At 46.3% G+C, this 15,904-nt stretch overlaps 1 protein-coding gene across 1 annotated transcript in view; it reads right to left on the reverse strand.

The window, feature by feature from the left end:
* NCAPH (non-SMC condensin I complex subunit H) overlaps positions 1 to 15,904 on the reverse strand; it is a 36,198-nt gene that overhangs the window by 13,307 nt on the left and 6,987 nt on the right. Inside the window, exons 4-12 of the mRNA XM_066377669.1 lie at positions 15,052 to 15,144; positions 14,160 to 14,298; positions 13,625 to 13,749; positions 8,696 to 8,885; positions 7,485 to 7,576; positions 6,544 to 6,749; positions 2,053 to 2,201; positions 1,348 to 1,454; positions 510 to 632 (exon numbers count right to left, since the gene is read on the reverse strand). Coding sequence (XP_066233766.1) covers positions 510 to 632; positions 1,348 to 1,454; positions 2,053 to 2,201; positions 6,544 to 6,749; positions 7,485 to 7,576; positions 8,696 to 8,885; positions 13,625 to 13,749; positions 14,160 to 14,298; positions 15,052 to 15,144 — 1,224 coding nt within the window. The remainder of the gene's footprint in view (positions 1 to 509; positions 633 to 1,347; positions 1,455 to 2,052; positions 2,202 to 6,543; positions 6,750 to 7,484; positions 7,577 to 8,695; positions 8,886 to 13,624; positions 13,750 to 14,159; positions 14,299 to 15,051; positions 15,145 to 15,904) is intronic.

Here is a 15,904-nt window from a genome sequence, read left to right on the forward strand (position 1 = left end):
ACAGTCACAGAAGGAAGCAAGGCCACTTGTGCAGTTCTAGGAACTCCCAAAGGACTGAACAGTCAGGTGCTGGGCATCTCCTATGTTTCATGTCTACACTGTGATTGTGGGGGAGGCATCAGCTAGTGAATCCACAACATCAATGAAAACATGAGAGAATCAAGAAACAACTAATGTCTTGTATAAGCTTCAATAAAAGATTTTATGGTTATCCCCTGAGCATTTCAACACGTAAGCCTGGGTCCTGCCTTCCATCCAGGTGAGGTATTTCCTAAGCATTCCTGTCCAGGTCCACCACGTAGCCTATGGCCTATGACTTTCCCCTTCAGCTCCACCTCATACCCACCCCCATCTTCCAGTAACGCCCCCTGGCTAACACATTCCTCCTGCTCCCTCACCTTTCCCTCAAAGGCACAGCCTGACAGCCAACACTACCAGCCACCTGGCTCCTCGGATGCTGTAAACAGGTTCAACAATAGTGGCCTTGAGGAACCAAGAAGCAGCCTTACCCTGGTGCCTGGTTTGAGGTGCAGCTGTACCAGATGCTCAGTCTCATAGTGGAAATCTGTAGGAAGAGTGGTGGCTCTCCAGTTCTGGTTCTCCAAAGTGGACTTGGTCAGAATAGTAGCAGCCTATTAATTTTTTTTTAAAAAGTGACTTTTAGGCATATTTAATAAAAATGGTCAAAATCTATTCTTTTAAGAAGGTGCTTGGGAAGGGTACAGGCAGCACTAGTCTGCCATTAGAGTCCCCAGTTCTGTGTAAAACAGTAATTTTGCTAGACATTACTCATATTCTAAACTTTATTCTTTCCACCACTGAGTTGGGGGCTATTTCTCAATTCCTCTAAGAACTGAGGGACAATGAAGCCATCTGTTTAAGAATTAAATTTAAATTTATTACCTCTAAGAGGGGAAAAAGGAGTGCAAAGAGTAATTTGAGAAAGTACAGTGGTAATAAATTCAGCACAGGCCCTGGCCAGTTGGCTCAGTGGTAGAGCGTCGGCCTGGCGTGCAGGAGTCCCAGGTTCGATTCCCAGCCAGGGCACACAGAAGCGCCCATCTGCTTCTCCACCCCTCCCCGTCTCCTTCCTCTCTGTCTCTCTCTTCCCCTGCCGCAGCCAAGTCTCCATTGGAGCAAGGTTGGCCCAGGCGCTGAGGATGGCTCTGTGGCCTCTGCCTCAAGCGCTGGAATGGCTCTGGTTGCAGCAGAGCAATGCCCCAGATGGGCAGAGCATCGCCCCCTGGTGGGCATGCCTGGTGGATCCCGGTCGGGCGCATGAGGGAGTCTGTCTGACTGCCTCCCGTTTCCAACTTCAGAAAAATACAAAAAAAATTCAGCACAAACCTTTGCTTTTCCAAAATACACATCAAAATCAATGTCATCATCAAAGTTGATTTCAAAGTCTTTCTTTGTGTTCTTCTTTCTATTTTCTGATTTCAAGGCAGCCTCTTCTGCAGAAATGGACAGAGCAACACTGCTCACTCTGAGGCCTAGAGTACCTCTGCACCACCTCACATGATGCAATGACAGTATTGCCAATTGCACCATAAAGCATGGGAAAGGCAAATAACACACCATATTTTCATCCTTACTTTATAATTTGTGGTTTTGCTAACAAAATAGAACAAAAATGTATGCGAATTTACCCCTCCTTTTCAAAGAGGGAATGAAAAACATGATGCTGGCCTAACTACCGTCAGGGTCCCACTGAGGGCCGCCTTGTGCAGTGCTTGCAAGGGCCCCTAGAGCTTGGTGGTCATTCCCATTTATGGTCAGTTTGAAGCCATGTGGACACAGAAGGTCAGGACCAAGACAAGAGCCCAGCTGTTCTGACTCTTCCCACTGAGACGCCTCAGTCTTAACAGAGCCCTTATCCCAGAATAGGCCAAATGACTGTCCAAACAGGAGGCTGGGTTGTTTACATGAGTCTGTAGCTAGCGAGGAGGTTCAACAGGACAGCGAGTGGTATGTCCCTTCCTTGGCTGAACTGCTGACTACTGGTCACCTACACTATGTTTTCTCCTAAGAGGTCCACCTGGAAGTACATACGTTTGTGTCGGGGTCTGAAGCGCCAGTGCTCCGGCCCAGCCCACATCGACATGGTGCGGGGACTAAAATAGGAATATTCTCCAGGTTTCATGGATAGAAGGGGGCACATGGTCCTAATGTCTCCATCCCCAAGGGGAATCATTTCATTCCTGTAACACACACGAAGTAATATTTTTAAATATACAGTCATGTCCTGGTCGATATATACAATATAATCATGTATTTGCATGTAAAGCAGCACGTGTTGCAGTTGAAGTCTCTACCTACCTACCTTCCACAAATGAGCAACATATCTAAGTAAGTCTAATACAAATACTTCATCATTAACAACCCCTTAGTTTTTACAACATCAAAGATTTCAGCCTGACTAGGTGGTAGCGCAGTGGATACAGCGTCGGATTGGGACGCAGAGGACCCATGTTCGAAACCCCGAGGTCGCCGGCTTGAGCGCGGGTTCACCAGCTTGAGTGCAGGGTTGCTGGCTTGAGCATGGAATCGTAGACATGACCCCATGGTCACTGGCTTGAGCAAGGGGTCACTGGCTCGGCTGGAGCCCCCTCTGCCCCGTCAAGGCACATATAAGAAAGCAATCAATGAACAACTAAATTGCCGCAACAAAGACTTGATGCTTTTCATCTCTCTCCCTTCTTGTCTGTCCCTATCTATCCCTGTCTCAAAAAAAAAAAAAAAGATTTTGCAACCTGGCCAGGTAGCTCAGTTGGTTAGGGCACTGTGCCAATGTGCCAAGTTTGAGGGTTTGATCCCCAGTTGGGACACATGGAAGAATCAACCAATGAATGAATAAATAAGTGGAACAATAAATCAATGTTTCTCTCTATTTCTCCCTCCCTTTCACTCTAAAATCAATAAGTTAAAAAAGATTTTTATTTTATTTATTTATTTATTTTTATTTTTTACTTTTTTACAGGAACAGAGAGAGGGATAGACAGGGACAGACAGACAGGAACGGAGAGAGATGAGAAGCATCAATCATCAGTTTTTCGTTGCGACACCTTAGTTGTTCATTGATTGATTTCTCATATGTGCCTTGACCGCGGGCCTTCAGCAGATTGAGTAACCCCTTGCTGGAGCCAGCGACCTTGGGTCCAAGCTGGTGAGCTTTTTGCTCAAGCCAGATGAGCCTGCGCTCAAGCTGGTGACCTCAGGGTCTCGAACCTGGGTCCTTCCGCATCCCAGTCCGATGCTCTATTCACTGCACCACTGCCTGGTCAGGCAAAAAAGATTTTTTAAACCATTTTGTTTCTCTTGATTTTAAAACAATATGATCATATTGACACAAGTACTTTGGATGTTCCAACCTGCTTCATAAATGCAAGCTTACCCATTTGAAAGACAAGAAGACAGGTAGAAAGAAGTTAAATTTTTACACGAGACCACACAGCTGGTAAATTGCCAGAGCTGGGAGCTGACACAACCCCCTGACCCCAGTCTTGGGGCCTTCCCACATACAGGCTTCCACCACAAGCTGCACCTTCTCATCCTTTCCTTATCATACTTCCCTAAGGGGGGCTCAGGTAAGGCTGCTATAGTTCCTACTAGAAATGACGATGTTATTCTAATTTATATCCCCAAGTGAAGGGGGTTCCCCTTATACTGCGTCTTTTAAGCCACCTGGCTTCCCTCTTAGCTGTGTGTAAAGTATCTCACTGGACAATCCAGCATGGCAGTTTTGGTTTGGTTTTTCACCCTTCCTGCAAATTACCAGAGGTAATGATATGTGGTAGCTTTCTCCTATGGGCCTCTGACAGGTCAGCCAGCACGAGCCCTGCTCCACTGCCCCCTGCCAGGGAAGGGTAACAGGGAAGCTCCAGGAAGCTCACTTGTGGTGAGCCCGAAGGTAAATCCCGTTTACAGCAGACATTATGGAATAAGCTAAAAATGTTTTTAAACATTAATTTTAAAAATTAAAACGTACGAAAAACTCCACATTTGCAGTCTGCAGAATGCTCAGCCTGTGTTATTAAGTTACAACTATAAGATGGCTTTAGCAACAACCCCCAAGCCTCAGATACTCCCGTTAAAGCGTTGGCAGCCATGCTGGGAACCATCAGAAACTGATAGGCAAAGCTATAAAGAGCTTGGCTCCCTTCCCAAGTCTGTAGGCCAGGGCTGGACTGAGGCCCTGGGGGCTTGAACTCTAGCTGTTTAATAATTCTTAAAATACACATGCTCTGTGGCAGGAACCCTACTGGTCCTCCCTCAACAGCTAACCCAACCAGTCTACCTCGTTCAAGGCTTGCACCCCCATCGAACACATCTAATCCCCTGGAATAAATTCTATTTCTTCTATTCCCCCCACCCCCAGCTCTTCCTTCAGTTATTTTGGGTTAAAGGTCTTCTACCATCTGGCTCCTAGCACACACCCCACACAATGCATCATTCTTGCATGCATTGGGCAGGCTGTAGTCTGGGCCTGGACCTTGAAGAGTGAGCATCTCATGTCGTGCATGCACCAGGAAAAGGGTGCACGAGCTGCTCCTGGACATTGAGCACTTCCTCAGCCATGTCCGTGTTAACATACACATGCAGAGCTGCTCTTTACACTGCAGAGCTATCAGTGTTGCCATCCAGGTGTAGGTGACATGGGCATCCTACATGTGCACAGGTATTTTAATCCAGTATAGTCCCTCCCCTCCCTGAAGATCTTTCAGTCTAGTGCAGGGTTTTCAACCCTGGTGCACAGGATGGTCTCCCAGGGAGATCTGGGGGAACAGTGATGCATGGCCTTACAGACTCCCACCTAAGTGCTCTGGATGGAGGCTGCAATCCACAGCTCATTACTTAGCCTGGAGCCAGGATTACTTAACCTCTCTGGCCCTGTTTCCACATCTGTAAAATGGGGCAAACTGGACTTAATTATAGGACATTTGTGAGGTTTAAGTGACTACAGATTGTATGTTACATAGATTAGGTAAAATAACAAAGGTAAGGCCCCTAACATAGTGCCTGGCACAAAGCCAGAACAATGAGGAGCTCAATAAATACCAGATATTATTATAATTATCTAGTCTCAATCCTTCAAGAAAACAAAGAGGCCAAAAGGTGATGCCACTTGCCTTACATCTCATGGTTTACGTGGCAAGGTCAGGTCCAGTTCAGTTCAAACACTTACAGAGCTCCCAAAACAGGCCAGACCACCGCCAGGACAGGGGACTGCAGGATGGACAAAAGCCTAGACTAGAACATAAGCCCTCGCCCTACGGCACTCACTGGGATGGAGTCTTAGGGTTCTGTTCTGTCTGGAACTAAGAAGACAAATAGAGACACTTGTTCAAAATTAGCATCTGTGGCCCTAACAAGATAACAAAATGGAAGTGACCGCCTCCAGCAGTTCCTCAGATGCCACCTCATTGTTTAGGAAGAAAAACAGCTCTTCTTCTCTGATATTTGCAAATGACCCTCTAAGCTGCCTGCCATTTCTCACTTCTTAGAAGACAGGATGGGAACAGGAACCAACTCACAGGTCAATAGCACAAACCTGGAAAGGAGGGTGCTAAAGGGCTAGGCGGTAACTTTGCCTTGAGGTACCAAACGTTCAGCCCCTTGACTTCCAGTCCGATTTGAAGACACAAACAGAGCTCAAGAAAGCAGTCTCTTACCCTGGAGACATTAAAGGGGATCCTTGCCTCAGGGAGAAACTGTACTGAACGACTTTTAAGGTTTCATCCGTACTCAACCAGCTTGGCTGTCTCCAGTCCCAGGGTTGCAGAGCTGCTCTTATAGGCACAGGCATCATCAGAGGGCTTGTTTGACACCTAGTCCCTTTTAAGACCTTTAGAGGCCATCGACACTATAGGATTATGGAATCTTGCTTCTAAATCATATTCAAAATTTAAATAATACTAATCTGTTAAGCATATATGTATAATAAAGGCCAACAATGCTTAATAGTTACTAGAGTAATAAAACATTTAAATGACTACAGATCAATCTTACCACTTCTCTTCCTGCCCCATATACACAATGTTATCTGCCCATTGAGTTTCCCCTGCTCTGCTTGTCTTGTCCCCGGTAACCCAACACTGCCTAGATCCATTTTGCCTGACCCTTCAGGCAGGGGCCATTTTTTCTGTAAGCAGTACATCAGCCTGTTTCCATCTATTAATAATAGGGAGCATTTAAAAGCCACACCAGGTGTAGTGTACAGAAAGGGAGCACCTCCATGCTGCCAAATGCAAGTGCTCCCTAGAGCTACCACCAATGAAGCAGCTACTGTATCACAGCTACTTTTCCCCAGCACTTTACCTATTTTAGTTCTAGCCATACAAACTCCTGCAATGTCAGTTACATAAGTGGCTGGGCTGACATTCAAAGGTAGATGTGATTCCATTGTGAGTCAGATGGCTCCACCTGGCTGGACAACACGGCACAGCAGCCCCTCTAATTACAGATCTGGAATAAGATCATCCCAACAGGAAATCTGGGACAACTCCCATGGGAGCATTTTTTTTGTGGCCCTGAGAGCCTTACTGGCAGCTCTGACTGTGGTGGGGCTCCCTCCAGCTTCCGAACTCGGTGTGGTCCCCAGAGGTGGTGCGGTCCGGCTCATCGTTGGCATCAAAGTCCTCCTCCAGAGGCCCATCAGGGAAGTCCCCGCCATCACTGTCCTCTATCTCGGCATTGATGTCAAATACCTGATCATTCTTCTTGAACTTGTCCACCAGGGCTGACACAGACTGGTGAGACAAAGAGGAATGGCAGACTGATGTGTCTTCTTACCCCCCACTACCAGTTTCCAGACTCCGCGCCCCTCCCTGAAGCCAATGTTCTTACAACAGAAAGCGCAGTGGAGGTTTACAGTGTGCAGCACAGAATGGAGCTGTGCTGTCATTGGGCACACTTTGTAAAACATGAAACAGGAATCTGCATCATTAGCTATATGTTTAAAGAGTTGTCCATAGAGACCACTTGTTTTGGAAGTTGTAGTAGGTAGGCTAAAGGGGCCAAGCTAAAAATACACAGAGGAAAGCTTTACACGTGACAATTTCTCAGGAAATTCTCTGCCAAGGGACTCAATCTCAAAGAACAGGAAATTCCTCAAGAATGACAGCAGACCAGTGGCCACTGGGAGAGCCATGTCTAAGAGCAGATCTGATAAAAACATGCAGCCAAGAGTGGCAGGGCTGCCTCACCAGAGGGAAGTGCAAAGCTGGGCCCAGATGGCACCTACCAGGCCATTGGTCCCTCGGGAGCTCACAAGCCCATTCCTATCTCCCCTCCGCCGCCCCCAGGTTTTAGTTCCTACAAAAGTGCCAAAAGGAAATGTTTTCTGTATTCATGGGCAAATAAAAATGATGACACAGTTTTGGTTCCCATTGGGCAGAACTATGTAATCTCAGACCGTCTCACCACAACCACAAGATACTGAAGAAGTTAAGTGCCCAGAGCCTTGTGAAGTCGACTGACCACACCTCATTATGTGTTTCGCTGTCCCATTTAGTGAACTGGAACCCGGCCAGGGAAGGGCAGAGCTGGCGGTCTTCCACACACTGCTGCAGGGGTGCTGGAGAGGACAGGGAGACCAGAGGGGCAGAGGTGAACAGAGCATGCTCCTCACCCCCAGGAGGATCAGAGCAGCACGATGATGAGGAAGGCACAGTCACCTCGGCTCTCAGGCAGCAACTGGCTGCCCTCTAGGAGAGCGGGTGTGCAGGCGCCCCCACTGAAGGCAGGCTGCACACGGGCATTCCAACAATTAGCAAAACACTTGAACAGAAACCTGAAGTCACACATGTGACTCTGAAATGGATTCCATGCTCTTCGCTCTAGTCGGGAAATCAAAAACCCTCCCTTAAAGTGTGCTAAGTGCACAGCCCATCGTCAATGGTATTTTCACTCTAAACTACACATTACTGACCTCATGGGATTAGAGAGCTCAGTGAACACACAAACTTGGAAAACAGGTTGTTAGTATAAAGTTGTTGTACTTAGCAAATCTGAGAGAAGACTAAGGAGAAGGCACTGTAACCTGTGTGCAGCCTGAAGGGGGAGGGTCAATTCCATGGGAAGCAGAGAAACAATTACATAGAAGTACAGCTCTTGAATTCTCGTACCTGGCCTTGCCCCAACCTGTGCCTGTCACAACAGCCTGAGATGATCCCCCCACTGCGGAGCATGGGGGAAGAGGTTGGAAGGGTGGTTAAAATCCTTGCCAAGCCAGCACAGGAGGCTGACGACAGAGGAGGTCTGTTCTTAGACCACAAGAGGCATCTGAGACAGTTCACTTCTCCACAGGTCCCTGGATCGGTAACAAATAAGAATGAGGCCCTCCTGACTTGACAAGTCTCTGAAAGCCCCTCTCCTAAGTCCAAAGTCTAACACTCCAGCATTGGAGCCGTGGGCTCCAATATATGACTTTGAGTACCGGCTGCTCATGGGGCACCTCGGGGACAGGCACATGCAGACCAGGAGCAGGGGAGCACCAGCTACAACTGTCTCAGACTCCATCAGCAGAAAGTAGGGAAAGTCAGTATCTCCCAAAAAGGTGCCCATTTTGACACTCCAGAGTAACCTTCTGGGTAAATGAAATAAACACAAGAGCAAGATGCACTTTCTATACCCCATTGTAAGAAACAGCTCTAATGACTGGCATGCTCTGGTGAAAGGAATTGTGTAGACTCACCTTTTAAATCTGTCATGTCTATGCAACCTAAATCTGGCATCTCAGGAGGTCCTCCACTGGAGAGCATCTGGACATCAGAAGGGAAAAGCAGCTCACTTCTGTAGTCTTGGCAGTGGAGGGTGGAGAGGAACACCCCTGCCGTGCTGCACTCGTCAAACAAGGCTGCTGTCTTCTGAAACAGAGGATCAATCTGAACACAAACAGAGGGAACCCAAGGTTATGGAGTGGAGTCAAAGGAAGTATCGAATCCATTCACTAGGCCTGCTCATCATGCTGCACACACTGGGATAAAATGTCCCTGCACATAATCAGCAGGGGAGGAGGCTTCCCAACTAGTCGGGGCCAAGCCGATCCCAGAAGACATCAGTTCAAAAGAAAAGCTGTGAGTAGTCAGATGAATATATGTGGATTCCGTTCAAGTACAAAGTATGTGATCAGAAGCTCATAACACATCAATCTGTTTGCTGAAACCTGAACAGTAACCTTCTGTTGGTCTCTTTCCATAAGTCACCATTTTTATTTTTGTTTATTTTTTTAAGTCATCATTTTAAAAAGGCAATCTCTTAAGAGAATGTTCTCACAACAAACTCTGCTGCCTTAAAAAGCCTAGGTGATAGATCTGTCCACCAGATCCCTCAGACCAGCAATAATGGTAAATATTTGGAAAAATGTAACCAAGAGATACATGCAAAGGACAGGGCTAGATGGCTGGGTAAAGCAGGGAGGGGTGTAAGAAGGCCCCCAGGCTGGGTCAAGGAGAAAGAGTGGCACAGCCATGTGACATCAAGCCCAAAGGCAGAACAGGGCACACGGCATAAGAACAGGGAGAGGACAAAGCACATGCATGTGTGGTCAGAGGGTAGAAGTCAACTGGGACTCTATAGGTGGCCCTGTGACAGAATAGGTTGAGTACTGGGTTCACAGGTCTTCCTGATATCTCAAGACATGCCTACTATGGGGAGAGGTGCCTTGGACATGATGATAGACGTGGCTCTTTCCTGTCTCCCTGAGCTTCTGAGCCAGACCACACCAGAATCGAGTCTCCTTCCACCTTCTCAATAACCCATTTTACCAGCCCCAGAAATATACGTATGTCCCTTCACATTCTCCTTGTCACCTCACCCAGTCGGTCACACGATTTGGTGGGTTTTCTTCCCAGTATATCTCTGCCATCTATGCCTTCTTTCTTACTTCCACTGCCACTATCACAGTCCTCACCTGAGTTAACCCTGTCTCTGGTCTCTCCCGTTTCCTAACCTGCAAATACCATATTGTTACTCCATTCCCTTCCTCAGATGCCAACCAGAACAATGGTTCTCACCAGAGCCCCACACCCCCAGAGAGCTTGTATAGGGAATTAATAAAATTCAGCATTTCAAAGAGTCAACAAAGAAACTACAATGATCCACATTAAAGCTGAAAACAGTAAGATAATTTTTCTCATGCTGGCCCAATAGCTCTCAGTTGGTTAGAGTATCATCCTGAAGCACAGAGGTTATTAGTTCAATCCCCAATATGGGCACATGCAAGAACAGATTGATGTCCTGTCTCTCTCTCTCTTTTCCTCTCCCGCTAAAATCAATAAAAATAAACACTGAAAAAAAAAGACAATTTCCTGCACTTTTGTCTAGAATCATACCATGCCAGTGTGAGAACAATGGTTCTTTCATAGACATTAGATCTGGCTGACATCCTTTAGTAATGTCATGGGAAATGAATTATTGCTGGCTACGTAGTTTGGGTAGACAACCCTTTTGAAACAAGGGTGCACAGCAAAGAAGAAAAATAGTAAAGGCTTTGGTAGGCAGCAGACTGCATGATAAGGTGCAGGGCTGGTGCAGCCTCAGGAGTAAGTCCTCAGCTCCAGCCCAACTTCTTTACTGCTCCCTGAAGATCCAAAACTTTCCTGTTTCATAGCTTGTGCTTATGCTTTTGCCTAGACCAGGGGTCTCAAACTCAACTCAGCATGTGGGCCGCAGAGCAAGATCACAGCCGTTCGGCGGGCCACACTAGGTCTACAAAAGGCAACTGTTACGCAACACTTTTCTCACTGCAGTTGAAAACAAAAAAAAATCAGTACAACAAGCACAATCGTACATGCAGTTTACTCAGTGTCACAAAACGACCAGAAACTGTAGTTCGCATCACAACTGCTGTTAACTAAGCTAATATCTAGCTAGGATGCTAGAGAAATGAAAAATACAAGTAGGCCCCTAGGCTTACTTAATTTTATCCAAAATATTTTGAACTTTGTGGACTAGTCTGCGGGCCACACAAAATTGTTCGGCGGGCCGCGAGTTTGAGACCCCTGGCCTAGACGCACCTTTCTGGCAATGTCCACCTGTCAAGACCTACGCTTCCTTCGGGGCAAGTTCACATTCCAGTTCTCCCACAAACTGAGCACACAGTAGAGAGCTGTGTCCAAACCAATGAGTTCACACACAAATAGTGTTCTCGCCATTCTAGACACACCCACAGACAGTTGCTCTCTACTCTCCATAAAGAGAGCACTACTACAATAACCAGGTGAAACTTCAAATTCTAAGTTTGTGCCTGACCTGTGGTGGCGCAGTGGATAAAGAGTCAACCTGGAAACACTGAGGTTGCCGGTTCAAAACCCTGGGCTTGCCTGGTCAAGGCACATATGGGAGTTGATGCTTCCTGCTCCTCCCCCCTTCCCTCTTTCTCTCTCCCCTCTCTATAATGAATAAATAAAGTCTTTAAAAAAAAAAATTCTAAGTTTGTAATTAACCCCTTCTTCATCATCTGTACCTTTTGCTGTTACAAGTTTCTGGCAGATGACAGAGCAAACAAAACTCTCCGGGACATGGGTTCTTGGTGTTTCTTCAAGACTGCTGATTTAATTTGGCAAAAATATACCATAGCCCAAAAGCCAGAGGCTTAGAGGGGGCAGCGCTGCCTGCTCTCCCGTTCCTTTTAACAATGAGAGAGGCTACTGTAACCCTCCTGGATTCGCCCAAACTGGGTAGATAAAAGCCAACCATACTGTTGAACATTTTATTGTAGAACCAGAAGCAAAAGCAAGAATGATAGTGAAATACTGTATTTCCCATGTATAAGACACACCTTTTCTGAAAAATGTGGCGTCTAAAAACTGGGTGCATCTTATACAGTGATTGTAGATTTTTTACTCGCATTTCCCATTTTTTCGCAATTTTTTGCAGTCATTGTCGAAGACAGTGATGTCATCAGACACAGATGAGGAGTTCTGACAGTGATGAGGAGTTCTGACAGTGATGAGGAGTTGTATGAATTTTATGATGAATAAAACTTGAATTCAATAGCTTTATGTAATACATTCCCCCCCCCCCCCAAATTTCAGGCCCCAAAATTAAGGTGTGTCTTATACATGGGAAAATATGGTAAATATTCAGATTGGCCCTGGCCAGTTGGCTCAGTAGATAGCCGGTTGGCCTGGTATATGGAGGTCCCAGTTTTGATCCCCAGTCAGGGCACACAGGAGAAGCGACCATCTGCTTCTCTCCCCTCCCTCTGGCCCCTTTCTCTCTCTTCCCCTCCTGCAGCCAGTGGCTTGATTGGTTCAAGCACTGGCCCCTGGTACTAAGGATAGCTTGGATGATTTGAGCATCAGCCCCAGTGGGGGTTGGAGGGTGGATCCTGGTTGGGGCACATGTGGGAGGTGTCCATCTCCCCTCCTCTCACTTAAAAAAAAATCATATTATTGGAGGAGAAAAAAACAACTTGGGAAAGGAAGCGAAGAAAAGGGGAGGTAGAAGAGGATTTCACAGCGCCCTGTACAGCATATTACATCAAACTCTTGTCATCAACTGATGTACTAACACAAACTATATGGATAGCATCAGTGTTGCCTACTTTTATACTTTAACAAAGTGAGATTCAGAACCTTTTTCCAGGCCACACAACTAAGACAGTGGAACCAGGATCTGAACTTCACATGCTTCCAAATCTGGTGTCACCCAAGGTCAATACTGACTCCCACACTCCGGCATGCCTGTCACCCTCTGAAGGGGGGAGACAATGACAAAGGCTGAGGAGGAGCACCACTCTAAATGAAACATGGTGCTCCCTCATGGACAGTGCTTCCTATGCAGCCTTTCCAGCATGGCCACTGCCTTCCTGCCACCCTCAAACCACTGGCCAAGCAAGGATTGGGGATTTCCTTGCTCCTCATTGCAGCTTCCAGACTATTATTCCCAATTTCTAAAACTCTCAGCTTTGAACATAACATCAGACCATACCACCCTCTGCCCACCTGTGTTAGGGCCTTCTAACCACAAGGCCTAACCCCTTCTTGGGAGATGTTAATATTAGCTCTTGGCTCATTACTATTGTCTAACTTTACTTGTTTGCTTTAAATTAACTGTGATAGTTAGAAATGAAGCCACCAGTGCTATTCCTTTAAGCAGATTCCTTAGGATTTGCCAGACTGTATTGGCTGCTTGGAGCAAGGACTCTGGGGCGACCACTTAGCTTCACACCAGGCTTACTAACTAGCTGTGTCATCATGGGCAAGTTCCTTGACAGTCCTATACCACAATCACTCCTTCATAAAATGTGACAAGGATGCTGTAGGATTAAATGAGTTAACATTCGTCACAGGCCCAGGGCAGCACAGAATGCCTAGCAAGTACACAAGAAATGCTCACTATTGCCATCACTACTGCAAGTACTAGCAAGAAAATAAACGTTTTAATTGAATTTCTTGGTAATTCGTCATCTATCTTTTTCTACTCAGTCATTCTGAAATATTGAGGGAAAGCAGGGACTTGCCCCTTTACTCTTCACTACAAGGTTAAAGGAAGATACTGAAGAGACCAGCTGAATATTTTACCCCCTTGAGGCCTAACCAAGCACAACCCAGCAAAGCAGACTAAGCCCCCAGGTCCTAGATAAGTCAGAGACCACACTGTGCACACAGCTGCTCACCTCACATTTCCGATCTGCCTCAGAGACATTAAGGTTGCTTATATTCTGCTCAATGGTTTTGTGTGAGTGCTTCTTCTTGGGCTTTGGAGGTTTTTTAGTTGTTCCTGTTTCAGCTGCACTTTCATCTAAAGAAGGAATAAGACCATGTACTATGAGGATTGCTTTGGAGGATGCAAGTGAATTTCAAGTTCTGCAAAACTCAAAAGAGTGACTGATACTTAAACATGTCATTCCCCCAAAGCAACAAGCACATCTGCCTTCAACTGAGGGAGACACCAAACTACTCAATTAAGCTTCTAAGACACATCAATTTCCAAAGACCCTCAAATTGAAAGTTTCCTAATTGGTGATGTTTACTCAATTTGGCCTAAATAAAATCTAAAAGCTTATCCTAGACAAATCTGAAAATGTCCATGTCTTCACCAGATGAGGTAATTGATTTTTATGACTCCACTCCAGTATATTACTCAAATAATAACCTGCTATGAGCTTTTAAAAGCTCTTACCTTTAGAAAGCAGATCTCCACCCACATACCTGCATCATGGTTCTCTGCCTCTTCTGAAGATGATACATCTTTGCCCAGGCCCCCAAGAACTTTGTAAACGTCAGCATGGACGGCATCCACTCGCACAGCATAGATCTTGGTGCTAGCATCCAGAGTGCCTGCAGCTACCTAGTCAGACAAGCAAAGCTATACTCATGGAGATACATAAAAAGGAACTGCTGAACAGGCAAAACACAGCAAGCTTTATAAAATACTGCATCTATTTGACCTTCCAAAAATTTACAAAGATCCCCTAAGACTGATAGAAATTGGACAGAACCTAGAAGAAAGATAGCTTCTCTACAGTTTATTAGTTCGGGAAAGAAGGTAAAGTAGCTAATAAAATGTCTTAAACAGGTCCTGGCCGGTTAGCTCAGTGGCAGAGCGTCGGCCTGGCGTGCGGGAGTCCCAGGTTCGATTCCCGGCCAGGGCACAGGAGAAGCGCCCATCTGCTTCTCCACCCCTCCCCCTCTCCTTCCTCCCTGTCTCTCTCTTCCCCTTCCGCAGCCAAGGCTCCATTGGAGCTAAGTTTGCCCGGGCGCTGAGGATAGCTCTGTGGCCTCTGCCTCAGGCGCTAGAATGGCTCTGATTGTGGCAGAGGGACGCCTCGGATGGGCAGAGCATCACCCCCTGGTGGGCATGCTGGGTGGATCCCAGCTGGGCGCATGCGGGAGTCTGTCTGACTGCCTCCCCATTTCCAACTTCAGAAAAATACAAAAAATAAATAAAAATAAAATAAAATGTCTTAAACAAGGAAGGCGATTATATGTTTGTGGAATTCAATGATTATGCTATGTTAAGTATCAGAACTAATCATCACTGATTCAGATGCAACAGAAAGTGGACATTCAGATGCATCAGAAGGTGCAACAATCTCCTTACTTTAAAATTGGTCAATTCGGTGTCTTTCTGTTTAATAATCTCTGACATGAAATCAATCAAGTGTAGGCCAAAAGCATTCTTGGTAGTGATTTTCTGGAAAGAGAAAATTGCAGAAATGTTTGTTATTTATAGTCCAGGCTCACATAAATGATGCTACCTGAGAGGTAGCTAAGTTTTAAAACAGGGATAGCTCACGTGTCGCCACAGATACCAATTCCAACAAACATTTGGGGACATAGCTAAATCCATACATGTCCCTCCTCATCCTCAAGGCCTAGAGAGTGACAGCACATGATTCCTGAGTACTCACTGTGTGCAGGCCATTCTAAACACTGCACACAAAGGGACCCCTTCACCCTCAGAACAACTCAATGAAGTAGGCACTATTCTCATTCTCCAGAGGACCCTGCAGCAAAATGGCTGGGTGACTTACCAAGGACACACAGTTTGTAAGTGGCAGGGACAGGATTCCAACTCAAGTGAGCTCTAAAAATCATAATTAGGTCCACAACTCTATCTCTCTACTATCTGTGCCAGAACTCACACTATTATCCCATAAACCAGGGGTCCCCAAACTATGGCCTGCGGGCCACATCCGGCCCCCCCCCCCCCCCGCACTTCTGGAAGGGGCACCTCTTTCATTGGTGGTAAGCGGATGCATCCTGTGCTCCTGGAGTACTACTGTATGTGGCAGTGCCACAAAGCGCAGGGTCGCTCACGTACAGTACTACTTCCGGTGACACAGGACGCACACGGCTCCGGAAGTGCATATCACTTGTTACGGCTAGCAGTGACAAATATGGAACCGGACATTGACCATCTCATTAGCCAAAAGCAGGCCCATAGTTCCCAT

This window comes from Saccopteryx leptura, chromosome 3 (assembly GCF_036850995.1).
Source record: "Saccopteryx leptura isolate mSacLep1 chromosome 3, mSacLep1_pri_phased_curated, whole genome shotgun sequence".
NCBI classification, from domain to species: Eukaryota; Metazoa; Chordata; class Mammalia; order Chiroptera; family Emballonuridae; genus Saccopteryx; species Saccopteryx leptura.